Consider the following 22,765-nt stretch of genomic DNA (forward strand, 5'->3'; position numbering starts at 1 on the left):
ATTATGGTAAGAACTGTCTAAACCAGGATCGCATAAATATTTCTTTGTTTAAAACCAACGGTTTCGACAGACTTTGTTGTCATCTTCAGGTGCTCGAAAAATTTTGATTTAAAACGTGTTCAGTCTGAGTTGGAACTTGATCCAATGATCAGAAAAGATCCAGCTAGCGTAAGCAGATGTGCTACTGTGCATTTTCTGGTGCTGTGTTATTAATGACGTAACAATCATCTGTGAGCGCTATTTAAGCTACTGGCCATTAAAACTGCTACACCAAAAAGAAATGCAGATGATAAACGGGTATTTATTGGACAAATATATTATACTAGAACTGACATGTGACTATATTTTCACGCAATTTGGGTGCATAGATCCTGAGAAATCAGTACCCAGAACAACCACCTCTGGCCATAATAACGGCCTTGATACCCCTGGGCATTGGGTCAAACAGAGATTGGATGGCGTGTACAGGTACAGCTGCCCATGCAGCTTGAACACGATACCACAGTTCTTCAAGAGTAGTGACTGGCGTATTGTGACGATCCAGTTGCTCGGCCACCATTGACCAGACGTTTTCAGTTAGTGAGAAATCTGGAGAATGTGCTGGCCAGGGCAGCAGTAGAACATTTTCTGTATCCAGAAAGACCCGTACAGGACCTGCAATATTCGTCCGCTTATAGTAACTTCTCAAAACTCTGGCATTTGTCTCTCCACATCCACCACTCTGGCGGCTCACCTCCAACTGAGCAACGCTACGTGCTGTTCACATCCTACTGCCCAACACTACACTAGCGAATAATTCAACAGTGAGTCCAACCAGCCACAGACTGCACACAGCGCTGTCAGCGATTTTCATACAGAGTACTACGTGGCGTTATCAACATAAAACCCAAACAGCCTACTTACAATTTTCAAGAGCAAAACATTACCAAAACATTCTGAAATACCGCCAGGTATTGTATTTCACTTACATGACAAGGGCTCGATGGACGAGGCTGATATGAAATTATGGATTAACAGAGTACGGGAGGGATGGAAAGGCGCTTTTTGATGAAGAATTATCTTTTTATGGTAGATCAGTTCAGCAGTCATTTGAAAAACTCTGTGGAAAAGAACTTGAGACAGGGAAATACAGAGTTTGCTGTTATTGCAGGAGGACTTACTTCACAATTGCAACCTCTTGATGTCTCAATAAATAAACTATTTAATGCGTATATGAGAGAGGAACGGAACAAATGGATGATGGGCGAAACCCAACTTGAACTCACGACGAAGGTAGCTCTAAACCGACTGCAATCAAACAAGTGTGTCAGTAGATAAAACAGTCGTGGTGTAGAGTGCGAGAAGACATTATTGTTAAATATTTCAAGAAGTGTGACGTAAGTAACGCTCTCGATGACAGTGAAGATCATCTTTCATATGTAGAAGACGACGATCACGAGGAAGAGGAAGAAGGAGGAGAAGGAAAAGAAGAAGAAAGTTCAGACGATGATTTTCAGGTATTTTAAAGGTGAGTTTGGTGTTTAAAACTAAGAAATTTTTTAGCCTGAGTTTGCAGTCTAATAATAAAAATGGAAAAAATGTAATTATTTTAAAAAAATTGCTAAAAATTAAGGTGCGTCTTATAATGCATAGCGTCTTATAGTTTGTTAAGCACTTAACCCTTATTTGGGTAAACATCTTGGCCACTTTTTCCGACGAGTAGTGTGGCTACTGTTCCCGACTGGATTTCTTGTCGGCATTAGTGATACATAGGAAATAAAAAGAAAATACATTTTTAGGCAAAAAGACATAATTTAAACATTGACTTAAGAAGTTAGGTGTCTCCCTCAAAGGTAACAAAAACGATATAAATTGCTTACCTTACATCGGTTCAAAATCTTAAGGATCTTTACTAAGACATAACGGGTGAAGCTTCCTTTGTCAGTCTCACTGACAACAATGACAATGTTTGTTAGAACTAGTCTAACCACTTCTCGACAGGCACAATAGTGTTCACAGCCAAAAAAAAAAAAAAAAAAAAAAAAAAGCAGTGCCCACTTCTCTCGTCCTGGCGGCTTTACCACACCTTCCCCTAATCTTACTATTAATTGGTGACCTACATAAATTACTAAGTTACATTAATTAATAATAGTAATTGCAATATGCAACACGATCACAAATGTTTAATAATGTCACTTTTTTCTACTCTACAACAGCTTTAATTTCATTTCATATTGTTTGCTACAAACAGGTACCGACGTAACACATTTGAAGAGGAGTATCTCTATAACGGGCATTCACAAACCCATGTTACTTTTGTTTGACGTCCATGCCATAACTAATTCGGTACGAGTTGTGCACGCTAATGACTTGTCAAAAGTGGAAGACAAACGATAAAGTATCCCTCCTCTCTGCTATTAACCTCTTGCAGGGGCCCGCTACTTAACACTGTCCCTGAGGTAAGAAGGAAAACTACCTAACTCACGGCCGAATTTCCCAACGCCGATAAACATTGATGATGATGATGATGATGAAGTCCCATACTCCTTGACAGAGCGTATGGGATGATGCGGGACACCCGCACCGCTGTACTAGGTAAGGTCCTAGCGGAGGTGGTTTGCCATTGCCTTCCTCCGACCGTAATGGGGATGAATGATGATGATGAAGACGACACAGCAACACCCAGTTATCTCGAGGCAGTCGAAAATCCCTGACCCTGTCGGGAATCGAACCCGGGATCCCGTGAAACATTAAGCACGTACTAAACTATCACTCTCTCTGTAAGTGTATTTGTCTGTTATTCAGCAGGAAAAATGAGCTTTTAAGAAGCTTCTGATGTTAGCTGAAGTTTTTTCTGAATCTGCTGTTAGTTGCGAGAAACAAATTACTGTAAAATACATCTGAGACGCCCGGGCCGTACGACTACTGAAGTCAGGCTGCAGTTTAACGACCCCTGCTGCAGAAGGCACAGCTCGCGCAGGGTAAGGTGGCCGATGCCCAGTAACCATTTTTCGTCCAATGCACTGGGCGAGTTCATTCGTTAGTTCGGAAGAGGAGGCGGATAAATGTTTTCCACCTTTTTGCCTATCAGTGATGACAGAATCGAGGTGTGCTCCTTGCGATATTTCTCAAACGATTTTACAGAAACTATTCGATAAAAAAATCATTTTTGCTTTACTTATAGCCTTACATGCCAGGTTCATGATTTGTGCGTCTTTTCGTTAATGGTCATAGTTACTGTGATGCTTAAGCGCAAGTAAGGTACTGCGCGAATATCGGAAACTGTTCACTAAAAATTAGAGGTTCCTATTACCTTGCGTTTGGTGCGTATTACGCAATATTTTGGGGTTTAGCAAATTTAGCTACACTCCTGGAAATTGAAATAAGAACACCGTGAATTCATTGTCCCAGGAAGGGGAAACTTTATTGACACATTCCTGGGGTCAGATACATCACATGATCACACTGACAGAACCACAGGCACATAGACACAGGCAACAGAGCATGCACAATGTCGGCACTAATACAGTGTATATCCACATTTCGCAGCAATGCAGGCTGCTATTCTCCCGTGGAGACGATCGTAGAGATGCTGGATGTAGTCCTGTGGAACGGCTTGAATTGCCATTTCCACCTGGCGCCTCAGTTGGACCAGCGTTCGTGCTGGACATGCAGACTGCGTGAGACGACGCTTCATCCAGTCCCAAACATGCACAATGGGGGACAGATCCGGAGATCTTGCTGGCCAGGGTAGTTGACTTACACCTTCTAGAGCACGTTGGGTGGCACGGGATACATGCGGACGTGCATTGTCCTGTTGGAACAGCAAGTTCGCTTGCCGGTCTAGGAATGGTAGAACGATGGGTTCGATGACGGTTTGGATGTACCGTGCACTATTCAGTGTCCCCTCGACGATCACCAGAGGTGTACGGCCAGTGTAGGAGATCGCTCCCCACACCATGATGCCGGGTATTGGCCCTGTGTGCCTCGGTCGTATGCAGTCCTGATTGTGGCGTTCACCTGCACGGCGCCAAGCACGCATACGACCATCATTGGCACCAAGGCAGAAGCGACTCTCATCGCTGAAGACGACACATCTCCATTCGTCCCTCCATTCACGCCTGTCGCGACACCACTGGAGGCGGGCTGCACGATGTTGGGGAGTGAGCGGAAGACGGCCTAACGGTGTGCGGGACCGTAGCCCAGCTTCATGGAGACGGTTGCGAATGGTCCTCGCCGATACCCCAGGAGCAACAGTGTCCCTAATTTGCTGGGAAGTGGCGGTGCGGTCCCCTACGGCACTGCGTAGGATCCTACGGTCTTGGCGTGCATCCGTGCGTCGCTGCGGTCCGGTCCCAGGTCGACGGGCACGTGCACCTTCCGCCGACCACTGGCGACAACATCGATGTACTGTGGAGACCTCCTGCCCCACGTGTTGAGCAATTCGGCGGTACGTCCACCCGGCCTCCCGCATGCCCACTATACGCCCTCGCTCAGAGTCCGTCAACTGCACATACGGTTCACGTCCACGCTGTCGCGGCATGCTACTAGTGTTAAAGACTGCGATGGCGCTCCGTATGCCACGGCAAACTGGCTGACACTGACGGCGGCGGTGCACAAATGCTGCGCAGCTAGCGCCATTCGACGGCCAACACCGCGGTTCCTGGTGTGTCCGCTGTGCCGTGCGTGTGATCATTGCTTGTACAGCCCTCTCGCAGTGTCCGGAGCAAGTATGGTGGGTCTGACACACCGGTGTCAATGTGTTCTTTTTTCCATTTCCAGGAGTGTAGCATACTGAATTTTTTCTTTAGACTTGGATAGAGATATCTGTCACCAATTCCGAGATAATTCATCTGATGTAGGACATTCATTAGCAATCGCGCCACGCCAGCGATAAAGCCACAACATTCCTCATATTTCATAAACGGTTTCAGATATCGAAGTGAGATTCTGGAAAATGATAGCACGCAAACATGAGAGTACAGAGGAACATGCTGTTAAGATCTGTGGGGTCTTGCAGGACATTTCCTGGGGGTGCCCTATTAGTGATAACGGGGCTCTGTCTTCTGGACATCAAAATTAGAGAGCAAGCAGCATTGTACTGGGCTAAGAAAGGAAATTATATGAAAATAGAAAATATTCTGGGAGTTCGGGCTAGGGGCAAGGGTGAGATAAGGAAAAGGGGCGAGGATCTATGGCAGGAATTATGGGAAATGGATGAATCTGGCACAATAACCTTCAGACTCAAAATGGTTCAAATGGCTCTGAGCACTACGGGACTTAACTGCTGTGGTCATCAGTTCCCTAGAACTTAGAACTACTTAAACCTAACTAACCTAAGGACATCACACTCATCCATGCCCGAGGCAGGATTCGAACCTGCGACCATAGCGGTCGCACGGTTCCGGACTGTAGCGCCTAGAACCGCTCGGCCACATCGGCCGGCGTACCGAGGATGTGCATTTTCATAAGGAACTGTCTTTCCCTCAGTTTCTCACTGACACTTAATAAACTTAATAAACCTCTGTTTCAGAATTGTCTCACAATTTTGTCTGTAGAACATGTTTGTGAGGTGAGACTCTGTGCTTCGGCAAAATAAGCAAACTTTGACGAGGCAACCAGAGAAATGTGTAATTTTTACTCAAAATTCACCACTCGTGGCGCTTCTCTGGAAGTTGGAAATGGTTAACAAACCAGGAGAGAATAAATCGCTAAATTTTTGGCGGATCTCTTTTAGAAACTAACGAAAGCAGAGGTAACAGTAGATCTATTTGAAAGGCCACCATGCAAGTGTGGGCATGGAGGGGTCCCACTTAATATTTACGAAAAATTGGAGTGTCGGCTTCACTTCAGACGGGCACTTCCCCTCCAGCTCTCAGCGTTCTGAGCGATCCCCCACCACTGACGTTCTCCCCACGCTTCCGCAGCCGACCACGTATCTAGCGGCGACGGCATTCTGCGCGCACTGTAAGTCATGTGCTTTCTACACTGTATTCTGTGCCGTGGCCCCACACTGCTGTACGACGGCTACTGCAGAGTGATTGCCTTTTGCGTTGTGGGATCGCGGGAACGTTTTGAACGCACAGCGCGTGGCTGTGAGCCAGTGTGTGGCCAGCTGGCGAACGCAGCCGGCTCCCCCCTCCCCCCTCCCCCGGCAGAGGGTGCTGGTCTCGTTTCGTAACACAGGCCGGCGGGTCCGGGCTACGCGAGGCGCGCGGAAGCGATCGGGCGGCGCGCTAGCGTGACCTGCGCGGAATTCGAACCGCGGTCCTTCACCCCACCGCTCGCACGCGACGCCTCCGCCCGCCCACCGCGTGCCCCTAGAGTGCTTTGTCTGCCAGCGCCGCCCTCAACCACTCTGCAGGCCGTCTGACCTCTTCGCATAACATCCACCTAAGTGTGTATAATGAAACGGTGCGGTTCAAGTTCAAAAGTTGTCTCCTTTAAGCCACGTACACACGTGAGAGCTTTTTACTCTCAGAGAGCTTTCCCGAGTAATAGGCATCGTGTAAACAGCGCCGAGACGCAGCTCGCCGGAATTGCACGAGATTGGGGCACTATCTCATACACAGGGTATTACAAAAAGGTACGGCCAAACTTTCAGGAAACATTCCTCGCACATATGTTATGTGGACATGTGTCCGGAAACGCTTACTTTCCATGTTAGAGCTCATTTTATTACTTGTCTTCAAATCACATTAATCATGGAATGGAAACACACAGCAACAGAACGTACCAGCGTGACTTCAAACACTTTGTTACAGGTAATGTTCAAAATATCCTCCGTTAGCGAGGATACATGCATCCACCCTCCGTCGCATGGAATCCCTGATGCAGCCCTGGAGAATGGCGTATTGTATCACAGCCGTCCACAATATGAGCACAAGGAGTCTCTACATTTGGTACCGGGGTTGCGTAAACAAGAGCTTTCAAATGCCCCTATAAATGAAAGTCCAGAGGGTTGAGGTCAGGACCGTGGAGGCCATGGAATTGGTCCGCCTCTACCAATCCACCGGTCACCAAATCTGTTGTTGAGAAGCGTACGAACACTTCCACTGAAATGTGCAGGAGCTCCATCGTGCATCAACCACATGTTGTGTCGTACTTGCAAAGGCACATGTTCTAGCAGCACAGGTAGAGTATCCCGTATGAAATCATGGCGGTGAATCGAGGAAGTACAGTACATACTGACGAAACTAAAATGAGCTCTAACATGGAAATTAAGCGTTTCCGGACACATGTCCACATAACATCTTTTCTTTATTTGTGTGTGAGGAATGTTTCCTGAAAGTTTGGCCGTACCTTTTTGTAACACCCACTGCCAGTTTAGACCTGTCGTGAAAATGACAACTTCTATCTCTCGAGAGCTGCTCGCCGTAGCTCGTGCATATAATAGCCCAAGAACGGCGTCCTGAAGCTCATACGTGTTCCAAAAGTCCCTCGCCCTTGCAGCACGTAACAGCGTCTTTGTAAATATTAAGTGGGGCCCCTGCATGCGCACACTTGCATGGAGGCCATTCAAATAGATCTAGTTTCACCTCTGCTTTCGTTAGAATCTAAAAAGAACTCCGGCGAATTGCAGCGATTTGTTTTCGCCTGGTTTGTTAACCGTATCTTTCAGAGAAGCGTCATGAGTGGCGAATTTTGAGTAATCGCTACGCATTTCTCTTGTTGCCGTGTCAAAATTTGCTTCTTTTGTCAAAACATACCAGAGTTTACACTGTTTCACCTCTCCAAGATGTTGTGCAGAAAAAATTGCTAGAGCATTGTGAAACAGTGGTTTATTAAGTTATTAAGTGAGGAGCTGAGCAGAAGTAAAGTCAGTAGCTTGTAAAAAGCACATCCTCGGTAGAAAAAAACGTGTAATGACTTCACAAATGTGGTTCCAAGACCCACAGCGTTTTTCTGATTCGTGGCTTTGCAAACTCAAACCATCATCCCAATAAGGATGAGTAACACTTTACCTACAGAAGGCAAAACTCCCACTCAACACCAATAACGGCAGCCGGACGGTGTGGCCGTGCGGTTCTAGGCGCTTCAGTCTGGAACCGCGCGACCGCTACGGTTGCAGGTTCGAATCCTGCCTCTGTCATGGATGTGTGTGATGTACTTAGGTTAGTTAGGTTTAAGTAGTTCTAAGTTCTAGGGGACTGATGACCTCAGATGTTAAGTCCCATAGTGCTCAGAGCCATTTGAACCATTTCTTGATAGGTATTAGTTATAACAAACTTATTTTCCTGATAGAGCCGAATCAGTCGGTCTCCACGATCATTTCCTTTGTCTAATGCATGACTGCCCCGTACTTCATTTGATGAGTCCCACTTCCCAACCTTGGCATTAAAATCTCCTTGCACTATGGTAACTTCCTTCTTAGGCACTGAATGTAGGCAACTGGAAACAGACTAATAAAATTGGTGCGTGTGCCTGTATTACATTTAGCTTGCAAGCTGTAGTGTTGAATTTCACTAGTATTATTCGATCACTGACAGTCTTGTACTCAATCACTCCGGCATTCCATATTTAGTAAACTAACAAGGTAACACAATTGATGAAGTTATCTACCAGAAAAATGTATTGTATTGCTGTTAGTTGTTTTGAAGTGTCCAGTACCTTTCCAATCAGTCTCTGCTAATCTTAATATCCCGATCTTAGTTCACTGTTATTCGCTTTCCGCAATGCGTAGGACTCCTTCTCGTAATCTAGAAAAAAATCCACCTTCGCATTAATATTTTGCGAGGTTACCTCTATACCACTCAGCTGTAATTGCCTCTGTGTACAAAGAACGTGTTCCTATAACATTCCGGCACACCACATAAGTTCCTCATGTCTTACTAGTTTGACGTAAACAACTTGGCCGGTAATACCCAATACGTAGGCTTGTTTTAATCCGAGATTATCCCGGAGATTCCTGGTGTTTTACTAATGTCCTGGATGAGCTCCAGGGTTGCAAAAGTGTTTGATTGGCGAGTATCTTTTTTTTCATTTTAGACCTACATTGTTCTATATCGCGTTTTAAAACATTCCCTTACTGGTGTGGCTCTCTTAGCCAACCTTGGTACAAGCACTGACTTCGATGCAGAGACGTGTCTTTTCATTGTTAGTCATTTTGCAATACAACGAGGCAATGTGTTCATATTATTCTCGTGTGTGAAGTACATCGTCTACACGTTTCTGATCATTTTATCTCTATTACTGTTCTGTCTAGTCGTTTAGCAATGGACAACATTCCTCTCAGCGCATATGGGCGGAAGGTGGGCTCTCAGCAGTACCATCAGCCCCTCTTCGGTAAAAATCTTTTAAAAATATTAGTAATCATGGAACAAAAGCAAATGTGATTAAAAGATGAATAGTTTACAGATGACTTATACAACCTAGAAAAAAGAGAGAAGTTTGTTGGCAGTTATATAAAACATTGTGGTTCCTTGATTGGATATACATTTAGAAGAATGTTATGGAACAGAAAAAGGGACATGTGAGTCCATCTGTCAGCCAGTAGTTAAGGCTACACAAAGTGCATTGGACAGCGTTCACACCTTCAATTGCTGCCAACTGGCGAGCAGTCGGACACATGGCGACATCTCTTAGTGCTTCCTTCAACTACTCACAGCTAGTCGGACGCGCAAGCTATTCCTACCAGCAGTCTGGTAGCTGTCATTTCAGATTTCAGTATCATTTATCTATACGATTGACAGAAGTTCTGCTTACATGCATACTAAATATGCACTTTAAGATTAAAGTGCTTTGTGTCATGACTTACTTCTCACGAGAACGAGAACTCGTACTTCCTCAAGGTTTCAGAACGCTTACTTTCGGAAGTTTGTTTTGCCAAACTTCACAATTACACGACTGTTCTATCAAATGCAATTAATCTCTCTCTCCACTTCTTTTCCTCCCCACACCCTACCCCACTCTGTCTAATTTTTCGCCGCTACCTACATCTACACCTGCGTCTATACTCTGCAAATCACTGTGAAGTGTATGGCAGAGGATACTTACCATTCTGCCAGTCATTACCGTTTCCTCCTGTTCCATTCACTGATGAGCACGGGAAGAATGATTCCTTAAGCGCCTGTGCCTGTGCTGTAGACAGTCTAATCTTGTCTTTGCGATTTGTGTGAGAGCAATACGTAGGCTTGCAGCATATTCTTAAATTCATCACTTAAAACTGTTTGAAACTTCGCAGGGAGGCGATGTCTTTTCGCTTCGAGAGGTGCCAAATTTTACATTTCTCAACATTTAAAGCAAGTTGCCAATCTTTCCACCACTTTGAGATCTTATCAAAATCCGACTGAGTGTTTGTGCAGCTTTTTCGGACTGTACATCATTACAGATAACGAAATCAACTGAGAAAAGTCTGATTTTACTATTAATATTGTCTGCTAGGTCATTAATAGAAACGAATAGCGAGGATCCTAACACACTTCACTTCGGCACGCCCGAATTTGTTTGTACATTAGTCCACGCAACATGAGATGCTACGTCCTCCCTACCACGAAATCGTCATTCCAATCATAGGCTTCGCATTATACCCCCTCCCGCCCATACGATCGTACTTTCGACAATAAGCTTAGGTGTTTAAACAGGAAGGAAGTCAACAATCAGTCGCGATTTAATCTGTATTTTATTGCAGATCTTGATTTCATTTACAGTATGGCAATCATCACTGCACATGAAGTGAGTCACATAAGCCGAGTAGATCTCTCAACTCCCATTTTATTACACGAGCTTAGCGTGTACATAGCTAACACTTAGCTATGCTAAGGTTGTGTACTAACATGTGCATTTAGACGCCTCTTGCTGACTTCCTTCCCGTTTGGATTACATCTCAGTCAGTGGTCACAACGGTTTCAATAGAGTACAGCTTGAAGTGATGGTGTGGTACTGAAACAAATACTTTCCTGAAATCGTGAAGTACTGCCTGTACGTGGCGTGATCCACGGCTTTCAGCATGTCATGCGAGAAAGTGCGAAGTGAGTTACATACGCTCGATGTTTCCGGAATCCATGCTGGCTGGCATGGAGAAGGTCATTCTGTTCGAGATACCTCATTACGTTTGAGCTCAGAATATGTTCTGTTATTCTACAACAAATAGATTTCTAGGACATTGTAGAGTAATTTGTGGATCACTTATGCTACCCTTTTAGTACAGAGGGGAGACTTGTGCTACCTTCCATTGTATTGGGCACGAATTTTACTAGAGAGATCTATGGTAGAACATTGTTAAGAGGTGCTAACTCAGCCACAAATTCGATATAGAATCTGACAGGAATTTCATCGCGCCATCGAGTTTTCTTCAGTTTTAGCGACTCCAACTGTTTTCAACATCACTGGGGCAACTCTCTTGTGTTTTTATCTCTCTCTCTCTCCCTTTTCTCCTTTTTGTTTCTATTTTGTGTTTCAGGCAACGAAGTGCCTCAGTGGGGAAACACTGAAGTTCTATTGCTTTTCTGGCAATGCTTATTATATGTTGCCATTTGTTTAATCACACGACAGCAGTCTGATAGCAAGGTGCTGCTTCTTTCAGCTGCATCTGAGTATTCACATTGTCCTAATGATAAATACTAAATCCTGTTTCCGTTTTGATAACAAACACTCGTGTTTGTTTTAGTGGTTGTTTATTTGCAACGAATTTCACACTGATTTTCGCCTTGTTAATCAAAGTACGGCAACGGACTAGGATCAAACAAAACCAAATCTCGATAGCCAAAGTTTTTTTCTGTCAACAGTCTTTAATCATAGCATTGTCTGGAAATGTAGAATAGATTCCTTATTAAAATGTTGCGCGTCAAATATTTAACAAGGAATCTGATCAATAATGAGTTTCGTCTCTATAGAAACGTTTGGCACAAACACGTAGATATGAAGAAGGTTGGATTTAAATAATATGTTAATTCTTCTGTTGTGGCAGAATAACTCTATACTTCTGTAATATAATATAGAACACCCACATTTCTGTGCTTTTCGTTTTTAAATGTAAATAACAGTTCCTGTCTGAGAGACAAATAGATACAAGTTTACAATGAGAAAAATATCACATGAGCTCTAAATTTAATACAAAGCATATATGGATACAAAACAAGAGAGATACACTTAACACACAATTACGCAGACTGTGGGTGACCGAAAGACAGTGTAAGGGTCTACGGGTATCAATCTACAATTTACATTCTCAGCGACACTAAAAGAGTGGTTCAAATGGCTCTGAGCACTATGGGACTTAACATCTGTGGTCATCAGTCCCCTAGAACGTAGAACTACTTAAACCTAACTAACCTAAGGACATCATACACATCCATGCCCGAGGCAGGATTCGAACCTGCGACCGTGGCGGTCACGCGGTTACAGACAGAAGCGCCTAGAACCGCACGGCACACCGGCCGGCCAAAAGAGTGTCAAGACTAGTTTTACACTGGGCTACAGTATATGCCACTGTACTGTTTGCCTCTGCAAAATATAAACAACACAACTGAAGAACTTGATACAGGAAGTATGAAAGAATGACTGAAAATCATGACTCAGTTACTGCAGAAATTAATGTAGAACCAACACATCGAAAACGAAATTGTATACGAAGGCGCAGCAGCAGTTTATTTATTCTGGTATTTATATTACCTTGCGTTCTTCATTCTACAATTTAGTGTACTTAGATTCTAAGAATTTTATTACTGTATCTATTCATTATTGTGCTACTTTTATACCCATTGGATTACCATCATTCTCTGTTACCAAACTATTACCTGTGCGCCATTTGGGATCAAAGTTTTTACCCATATATCGTTTGTGACGTATTTCGGAGCTCATGCCCTTCGTGTACTGAACATTTTAGCTCATGTTTCCCTCGTGAAATATTGTTTATATGCACTCGAAACATCTTGCATTTTCATACTTACCAAATTGCAGTAAGAAAACGCCTCTAAGAGTTTAAGAAAGTTAGTTGTAGCATGTCAGACACATGGTTTGAAGTTTACCTGCCTGTTCTGTGAATACGACAAGCAGTTAATATCTGCAGCTTTCTAGGTTTGATTTTCTTTAACAGTAGCAACCTCGAGGATGCTAGTCACGCGTTATCTGCAGATGAACTAATAAGCCCAAAAACACTTTTTAATGAATAAGTACCGAAGCAGAAACACGTAAATCATGAGATATTAGATCTTAATCTCGATACTGTTCTATAATAACTATCTAGTGTGTTGTGAGTTTTATGTTGAGAACCAGATATTTTGGTGACAATTCTATGTCAAAGTAAGACTCGCATGTTTGAAGTACTTATAATATGTGATCAAAAGTATCCGGACACCTCCAAAAACATACGTTTTTCATATTAGGTGCATTGTGCTGTCACCTACTGCCAGGTACTCCATATCACCGATCTCAGTAGTCATTAGACATCGCTAGAGAGCAGAATGGGGCGCTCCGCGGAACTCACGGACTTCGATCGTAGTCAAGTGACTGGGTTCAAAATGGCTCCGAGCTGTATGGGACTTAACTTCTGAGGTCATCAGTCCCCTAGAACTTTGAACTACTTCAATCTAACTAACCTAAGGACATCACACACATCCATGAGCCGGCCGACCAAGTGACTGGATTTTACTTGTGTCATACGTCTGCACGCGAGATTTCCACACTCCTAAAACTTTCCTAGGTCCATTGTTTCCGATGTGATAGTGAAGTGGAAACGTGATGGGAAACGTACAGCACAAAATCGTACAGGCCGACCTCGTCTGCTGACTGACAGAGACCGCCGACAGCTGAAGAGGGTTGTAATGCGTATAGGTGGACGTCTACCCAGACTATCGCACAGGAATTCCACACTGCCTCCGGATCCACTGAAAGTACTATGACAGTTAGGCGGGAGGTGAGAAAACTTGGATTACATGGTCGAGCGGCTGCTCATAAGCCACACATCACGCCGGTAAATGCCAAACGACGCCTAGCCTGGTGTAAGGAGCGTAAACATTGGACGACTGAACAGTGGAAAAACGTTGTGTGGAGTGACGAATCACGGTACAAAATGTGGTGATCCGATGGCAGGGTGTGGCTATGCCGAATGCCCAGTTAACGTCATTTGCCAGCGTGCGTAAAATTCGGAGATGGTGGTATTATGGTCGTGTTTTTCATGGAGGGGGCTTGCACCCCTTGCTGTTTTGCGTGGCACTATCACAGCACATGTCTACATTGATATTTTAAGTACCCTCTTGCTTTGGGAAACTGCTGAAGAGCGATTCGGGGATGGCGATTGCATCTTTCAACAAGATAGCACCTGTTCATAATACACGACCTGTGGCGGAGTGGTTACACGACAGTAACATCCGTCTAATGGACTGGTCTGCACAGATCTTGGCCTGAATTCTATAGAACACCTTTTGGATGTTTTGGAACGCCGACTTCGTGCCAGGCCTCACCAACGACATAAATACCTCTTCTCAGTGCAGCACTCCGTGGAGAACCGGATGCCATTCCCCAAGTAATCTTCCAGCACCTGATTGGACGTATGCCTGCGAGAGTGGAAGCTGTCATCAAGGCAAGGGTGGGCCAACACTAATTTGAATTCCAGCATTACCGATGGAGGGCGCCACGAATTGTCAGTCATTTTCAGTCAGGTGTCCGGGTACTTTTGATCACATAGTGTATTATACAGTTTATTGCTGTGTGATGCACCTACTCGCTATTAGACAGTAAATGAATTAATGACATTGATCTCTCCGAATAATGACAAAATGTAAATTGCATTGATTGAACTGCACACGACGGTAATCTAAAAACAACGTACATAACATTAACAGATGCTTGGAGTTAAAATTAGCGTAGAAAAATAAATGTTGCAAGGGAAGAGTGGGCTTGTTTTTGGAGTGAGTGTGGGGAGCACTTACTCTCCGCAGAGGTCCTGGAGCCGGTGCCGGTGAGCTTGAGCCGCGAGTGCCGGAAGGCGTCGACGGCCGACCGTGATCCCATGAGCGACCACTTCTGCTGGCTGTGCGCCGACATCGGCTCCTGCGACAACACAAAGATGGCCGCTCTCAGCTGTGTGTTTACTACGACAACAGTATCAAACTCAAAATTTTGCCATTAAATGCGGAAGCTGTACTAAAAAATCAACTAATCGAGACAGATAGGATGGATGGAGTGCAGATTTATTATTGGGTCCACAAGGTTCCATTTTCGGTCCACCAATATTTCCTAGATATTTGTCCTAGGACAACTAGTGCGTTTTATAAGTTACACAAATACTAGAATCAACAAAAACGGAGTAAATGTTCAATAATCTCCTAAAGGAATTTTTTTTCAAATAGTCTCTTAATGCTACTATATATTCAATTCCGTGCGTCACTGAATTGGACAGGTGGACGGAAATTTAAACTGAAAACATCTTCTGGAGGTAAAGAAATTCACGTTCAGCAGCCGCTGCACTTGCTGTACGTACAAGAATCCAGAAAATAATAATAATAGAAATAACAATAATTTTGTGTAGGTCAATAGCCTGGCTGAAGTTTTTCTAATGGATGCCACTTCGGTGACTTGTGTGTCCCTAATCTACGCAGTTATCCAACAGGAGAAATCGGTTCGACAGTTTGACTTAGAATGCGAACTACTTGCTGTTTCTGGCGCCTCCTCGCAACGTTGAGAGATTGACGCTAAGTTAAATTGAAATTTGAAATTTGTGGTAAGGTCTTATGGGACCAAACTGCTGATATCATCGGTCCCTAGCCTTACAGACTTCTTACTCTAGCTTAAACTAACTTATGCTAAGAACAAACCACACACCCATGCCCGAGGGAGGACTCGAACCTGCGACGAAGGGAGCCGCGCGAACCGTGGCAAGATGCCCCGGACCGCGAGGCTACCCCACGCGACCGTATGCTTTCAGTTATCTTCTGCACTCGAGCAGTTATTTCTGTGTATGATCCAAGGTTCATCGATCTGTGTTAGTTGACAGTGACACATCATGCTAAAGCTATTTTCACCCTCAAGTAAAGTCGTCTACAGTGCTACTTAGTACTATCCATGCCTAACTCGGGCGAGTCATTGCACACCAGGAGACAAAAATCACAGAATAGCGATATGCACATATACATATGGCGGTAGTAACGCTTACTCTAGTTATAAAAGGGCAGGGGAAGCGCTTTGTCATTCCTACTTAAGTGATTCATGTGAAATGGTATCCGGCCGGCCGGGGTCACCGAGCGGTTCTAGGCGCTACAGTCTGGAACTGCGCGACCGCTATGAACGCAGGTTCGAATCCTGCGTCGGGCATGGATGTGTGTGATGTCCTTAGGTTAGCTAGGCTTAAGTAGTTCTAATTTCTAGGGCACTGATGATCTTAGTCATAGTTAAGTAAAGTCCCGTAGCGCCCACACATGGGACAATCCATTTCGAAAATCGTTAGTGAATTCAATGTTCCGAGATTTACAGTGCCGAGACTACCAATTTTCATGCGTAACCCCTCACTACGGACAACGAAGTGGCCGACGGCCTTCACTTAAAGACCGAGAGCAGCGACGTTTGCGTAATCAGTGCTAACAGGCAAGCAGAACTGCGATAAATAACCGCAGAAATCAATGTGAGACCTCCGATGAACGTATCCTTTAGGACAGTGCGGCGAAATGTGGCGTTAATGTGCTATGGCAGCAGAAGATCGACGCGAGTGCCTTTGGTAACAGCACGACAGCACCTGCAGCGTCTCTCCTGGGCTCGTGACCATATAGGCTGGACTCTAGGCTACTGGAAAATCGCGGCCAGGTCAAGTCAAGATTTCAGCTGATGCTGATGCCAGGGCACGAGTGTGGCGCAGACCCCAGGAAATCATGGACTCTAGTTGTCAACAGCGCACTGTGCAAGCTGGTGGTGGCTCCATAATGGCGTGGGTTTTGTTTACATGGAGTAGACTGGGTCTTCTGGTCCAAATGAAGTGATTATCGACTGGAAATGGCTATGTTCGGCTACTTGGAGACCACTTCCAGCGAACAAACATGGAATATTTGCGGATGACAGTGCTCTGTGACACCTGGCCACAACTGTTTGCGATTGGTTTGAAGAACAATCTGGACTGTTCCAGCGAATGGTTTGCCCATCCAGACAGCCCGACGTGAATCCGATCGAACATTTATGCAACTTAATCGAGAGGCCGGTTCGTGCCCAACACTCTACACTGGTAATGATTTCGGATTGCGGACGGCTGTAGAAGCAGCATGTCTCAATATATCTGCATGGGACTTCTAGCGACTTCCTGAGACCATGCCAAGTCGAGTTGGTGCACTTAACCGGGTAAAATGAGGTCCGACACGACATTTTGAGATATGGCTTCTGTCACCACAATACCTACACTACTGGCCAATAAAATTGCTAACATCACGAAGATGACATGCTACAAACGCGAAATTTAACCGACAGGAAGAAGATGCTCTGACATGCAAATGATTATCTTTCCAGAGCATTCACACAAGGGCGCCGGTGGCGACACCTACAACGTGCTCACATGAGGAAAGTTTCCAACCGATTTCTCATACACAAATAGCAGTTGACCGGCGTTGCCTGGTGAAACGTTGTTGTGATGCCTCGTGTAGGGAGGAGAATTGGGTACCATCACGTTTCCGACTTTCATTAAGGTCGGATTGTGGCCTATCGCGATTGCGCTTTATACTATCGCGACATTGCTGCTCGCGTTGGTCGTGATCCAATGACTGTTAGCAGAATATGGAACCGGTGGGTTCAGGAGGGTAATACCGAACGCCGTGCTGGATCCCAACGGCCTCGTATCACTAGCAGTCGAGATGACGGGCATCTTATCCGCATGGCTGTAACGGCTCATGCAGCTACGTCTCGATCCGTGAGTCAACAGATGGCGACTTTTCCAAGACAATAACCATCAGCACGAACCGTTCGACGGCGTTTGCAGCAGCATGGAGTATCAGCTCGGAGACCATGGCTGCGGTTACCCTTGACGCTGCATCATAGACAGGAGCGCTTGCGATGGTGTGCTGAACGACGAAATTGGGTGCATGGATGGCAAAACGTCAGTTCTTCGGATGAATCTAGGTTCTGTTTACAGCATCATGATGGTCGGATCCTTTTTGGCGACATCGCGGAGAACGCACATTGGAAACGTGTGTTCGTCATTGCCATACCGGTGAATCACCCGGCGTGATGGTATGGGATGCCATTCGTTACACGTCTCGGTCACCTCTTGCTCGCGCTTACGGCACTTTGAACAGTGGGCGTTACATTTCAGGTGTGTTACGACCCGTGACTCTACCCTTCATTCGATCCCTGCGAAACCCAACATTTCAGCAGGATAATGCACGACCGCGTGTTGCAGATCCTGTACGGGCCTTGATGAATACAGGAAATGTTCGGCTGCTGCCCTGTTCAGCACATCCTCCAAATCTCTCACCAACTGAAAACGTCTGGTAAATGGTGGCCGACCAATTGGCTCGTCACAATACGCCAGTCACTACTCTTGATGAACTGTGGTATCGTGATGAAGCTGCATGGGCAGCTGTACCTGTACACGCCATCCAAGCTCTGTTTGAGTCAATGCCCATGCGTATCAAGGCCGTTATTATGGCGAGAGGTGGTTGTGCTGGGTACTGATTTCTCAGGATCTGTGCACCCAAATTGCGTGAAAATGTTATCACATATCAGTTCTAGTATAATATATTTGTCCAATGAATAACCGTTTATCATGTGCATTTCTTCTTGGTGTAGCAATTTTAAAGGCCAGTAGTGTAGTTGCTGAGTATGGAACCCTACTAGTGCATTTTGATCGACGCAGCCTCTAGGAACCGAGATAAGCCTGAGAACTTTGTGTCGGCTCCTGGTGAGGTCTCCACACGTGCTCAGAGGAGCCGCGTCCGGCCGAGCCTGGGACACAAGGAAGGAAGAGGTCGACGGGGTTAATAGAAGGCGCTGGGCTCCAACGTCACCTGCTCTGCGTCGCCACGGAGCAGCCGCCTCCTAATTTGCAGGAAATTGATTCCCACCGCGTCGCACTCATGCACCAGCCTGCCTGCCGATCCCAGGAAACTACAGGGTCCAATTGTAGCTCTGTGTTTCCCCTGCACGCGAAACAACGCGCCGGGCGATTGACACCCATATCAACAACACAACTTCGGCAGTCGGGTGCCGTAGTGCGACAACCAGCGTAATACAAGCGTAAAAAAGTCATGACACATTCATACGATTTCTCGATCTAGAAAACGCATACGGCAATGAAAAGAGCCCTGGCTACAGAGATGAGGGCTGGTATACAATACGTACAAGACGGATTGGACGGCAAACAAGAAAGTGCTCGAAGTAGTCCTTAGCTCCTGCTCTTCAAACCTACTTCGCAGAAGACATGACGGAAATGAAGGCTTCAGCAGTGGGATTGAAATTCTGGGACAAAAGACGTCGGTGATTAGATTTGCTGCTGATATTTCTATCCTCAGCGAAAGCGGGGGAAATTTTAACGAGATACTTTCCAGCTCAGAGTAGCACTTTCTACCTACGTCCTCTATTATTTGCTGGATGTATTCCAATATCTGTCTTCCTCTACAGTTTTTGCCCTCTACAGCTCCCTCTAATACCATGGCAGTTACTCCCCGATGTCTTAACAGTTGTCCTACCATCCTGTCCCTTCTCCCTGTCAGTGTATTCCATATATTCCTTCCCTCACCGATTATTCGGAGAACCTTCACATCCCTTACCTTATTAATCCACATAATTTTCAACATTCTTCTGTAAAATCACATCTCAAGGGCTTCGATTCTTTCCTGTACCGGTTTTCTCACAGCCCATGTCCCACTGCTTTACAACGCTGTGCTCCAACCATACATTCTCACAAATTTGTTCTTAAAATTAAGGCCTATGTTGATACTAGTACACTTCCCTTGACCAGAAGTGCCATTTTTGTCAGTGTTAGTTTGCTATAGATGTCCTCCTTGCTCCATCCGTCACTGGTTATTTTGCTGCCTAGGTAGAAGAATTCCTTAACTTCATCTACTTCGTGATGATAAATTCTGATGTCAAGCTTCTCACTTTTCTTATCTCTGCTACGTCTCACTACTTTCATCTATCTTCGATTTACTTTGAATTCGTATTCTTTGTTCATTAGGCTGTTCATTCCATTCAGCAAATTCTTTAATTCTTCTTCACTTTCACTCAAGATAGCAATGTCATCAGCGAATCGTATGATTGATATCCTTTCACCTTGAATTTTAATTCCACTCCTGAACCTTTCCTTTGTTTCCATCATTGCTTCTTCGATGTATAGATTGAACAGTAAGGGAGAAAGACTACATCCCTTTCTTATAACCTTCTTATTCCGAGCAATTTGACCTCTTGATTCTTGTACATATTGTATATTACGTCTTTCCCTACGGGTTACCCCTATTTTTCTCAGGCTTTCCAACATCTTGAATCATTTTACGTTGTGGAACGCTTATCTTAGGTTGACAAAACCTATGAACGCGCCTTGATTTTCATTCAGTCTTCCATTATCAACCGGAACGTCAGAATTGCCTCTCTGGCGCCTTCACCTTTCCTACAGCCAAACTGTTCGTCATCTGACAGATCCTCAATTGTCTTTCTCATTCTTCTGTGTGTTATTCTTGTCAGTAACTTGGATGTATGAATTGTTAATCTGCTTGTGTTGTAATTCTCACACTTGTCGGCTCTTGCGGTCTTGGGAATTGTGTGGATAATGTTTTTCCGTAAGTCTAGTAGCGTATCGCCGGTCTAATACAATCTATAAGCAAACGTCAATATCGGTTATTTTTCTAGCTTGCCCCCAATGATTTTATAAATTCCGATGGAATATTATCCATCCCACCTGCCTTATCTTAGTTTAAGATTCCCAAAGCACTTCTAAATTCTGGTTCTAATAATGGATCTCCTGTCTTTCCTCTATCGACTTCTGTTTCTTCTTCTGCCACGTCATCAGACAAGATAATGCCACTTGAAAATGATAAACTTTCAGGGAACAGATAGGAATCGATGTAATTAGTGACAAAGTATAGTGTCCCATTCGAGAAGATTAAACAAATCGGCCGTGCAATTTTTGAATTATCTTGTTGCAGATCCCCTCTGTTTCCTGAGCTTAATTAATTGTAAGCGGATCATTGATTAATTAGGCCAAATGCGCCTAGCTGGATAGTTCAAATAACTGAATCAAACGTCGGAGCCAGATCAGTGTCACTCAACCCACTGCTCTAAAACAGCAGTTACGCACATTAATCGCACAAATGATGTAGATCAAATGGCACTGGATCGATCACATCTGTAGGATTGAACAGCAATATTGTCACTGTTTATCAATTCCAGAATTTCAAATTGGATGGCAACAGCAACATGATCTTTTATTTGGGATGGTCAAGCTAAAGACTATATAAAAAGAAAAATAGCATATATTATTGCACTACAGGCCATTAAAATTGCAACACCAAGATGAAATGCAGATGATAAACGGGTATTCATTTGACAAATATATTGTACTAGAACTGACATATGATTACATTTTCACACAATTTGGGTGCATAGATCCTGAGAAATGAGTGCCCAGAACAACCACCTCTGGCAGTAATAACGGCCTTGATACGCCTGGGCATTGAGTCAAACAGAGTTTCATTCTCTCGTGTTATCTATTTATGCTGTTTTTTTTTCTTTTTTGCAGTTACAATGCAGGGAGCGTTTGTATAGTACATCATGAAGGCTGTGGAATAACATTTCTGCTGCCGATGTTGTATTCTTTGGTTTATAGCGTTTGTTTATGAGTGTAGTTTCGTATAAACTTTTACGAAAGTGGTGAATAGACCTGTTGTTATATTTTGCAGCATGGCTCGTTCTAGTAAGGTGTTTGGAAAGGTCAGTAAGTGTCGTGCTTCTTGATGTAAAGGTAAAGCCAGCCCTGTACTAACAAATGAATACTTGACTTCAGCCAAAAAAGCGAGTGCTTTGAAAAGGAAAATTGATGAGTGTGGCTAGACGCTCAAGCTACTAGTGGTTTTAGGCTTATTGATTTGAATATTTTGTCTGATATTATATCATCTACTTGTGTATGTGCTAACTGCGTTGCAAAATGTTTGAGATTATATGACGAAGAAAACAGAACTGGAACATTGTGTAACTCTCATCTCACTTGTGAAAGCTGCCATTCAGATATTGCTTTCAGGACTTCAGCATCAAGTAACCGCATATATTTAAAAAATATGGGTTTAATATATGGCATGAGAGGTTTGGGCATAGGCAGTGAAGGTACCAGACTATCTTGTGGGATCATGAACATGTCACAACCAAGTGCTTTGTACACCACTGGAAATAAAGCACATCTAAGTGCTCTTGAAGAGGAAGTGGAAGAAAACTTGAAATCGTCTGCAAAGGAAGCTGTGAAGATGAATAGTGAACTAACGACAGAAGCAGATAAAACGCCAGACACAGATTTGTGTGTGTCATGTGATGGAACATGGATGAAGCGAGGACACATCTTCTGTAATTAGTGTTGATACGGGAAAAATTCTTGATATTCAGATAATGAGCAAACATTGTTATAGCTGTGGATGCTGGTGAAGTGGAAGAAACTAAGTGGCAGTATAAATGATTTTGGTTCAAGTAGTGGAATGGTACCTGCAGCTATGAAACTTATGTTCAATCGAAGTGTAGAAAAGTATGATGTTAGATACACAAAATACCTTGGAGATGGTGACTCTAGCTCTTTCAAAATTGTTTTGGAAAGTAAACCTTATGGTCCTAGTTGTGCTATAGAAAAGTTGTAATGTGTTGGCTATGTGCAAAACAAATGGGAGGCAGACTTTTA

The 22,765-nt window shown here is 44.3% G+C and overlaps 1 protein-coding gene across 1 annotated transcript in view; it reads right to left on the reverse strand.

Annotated features, from left to right (window-relative positions):
* LOC126277956 (uncharacterized) overlaps window positions 1–22,765 on the reverse strand; it is a 564,263-nt gene that overhangs the window by 300,688 nt on the left and 240,810 nt on the right. The window contains exon 2 of the mRNA XM_049977571.1: window positions 14,850–14,970. Within this exon, the coding sequence (XP_049833528.1) occupies window positions 14,850–14,970 (121 nt within the window). The remainder of the gene's footprint in view (window positions 1–14,849; window positions 14,971–22,765) is intronic.

Source organism: Schistocerca gregaria, chromosome 6, assembly GCF_023897955.1.
Source record: "Schistocerca gregaria isolate iqSchGreg1 chromosome 6, iqSchGreg1.2, whole genome shotgun sequence".
NCBI lineage: Eukaryota > Metazoa > Arthropoda > Insecta > Orthoptera > Acrididae > Schistocerca > Schistocerca gregaria.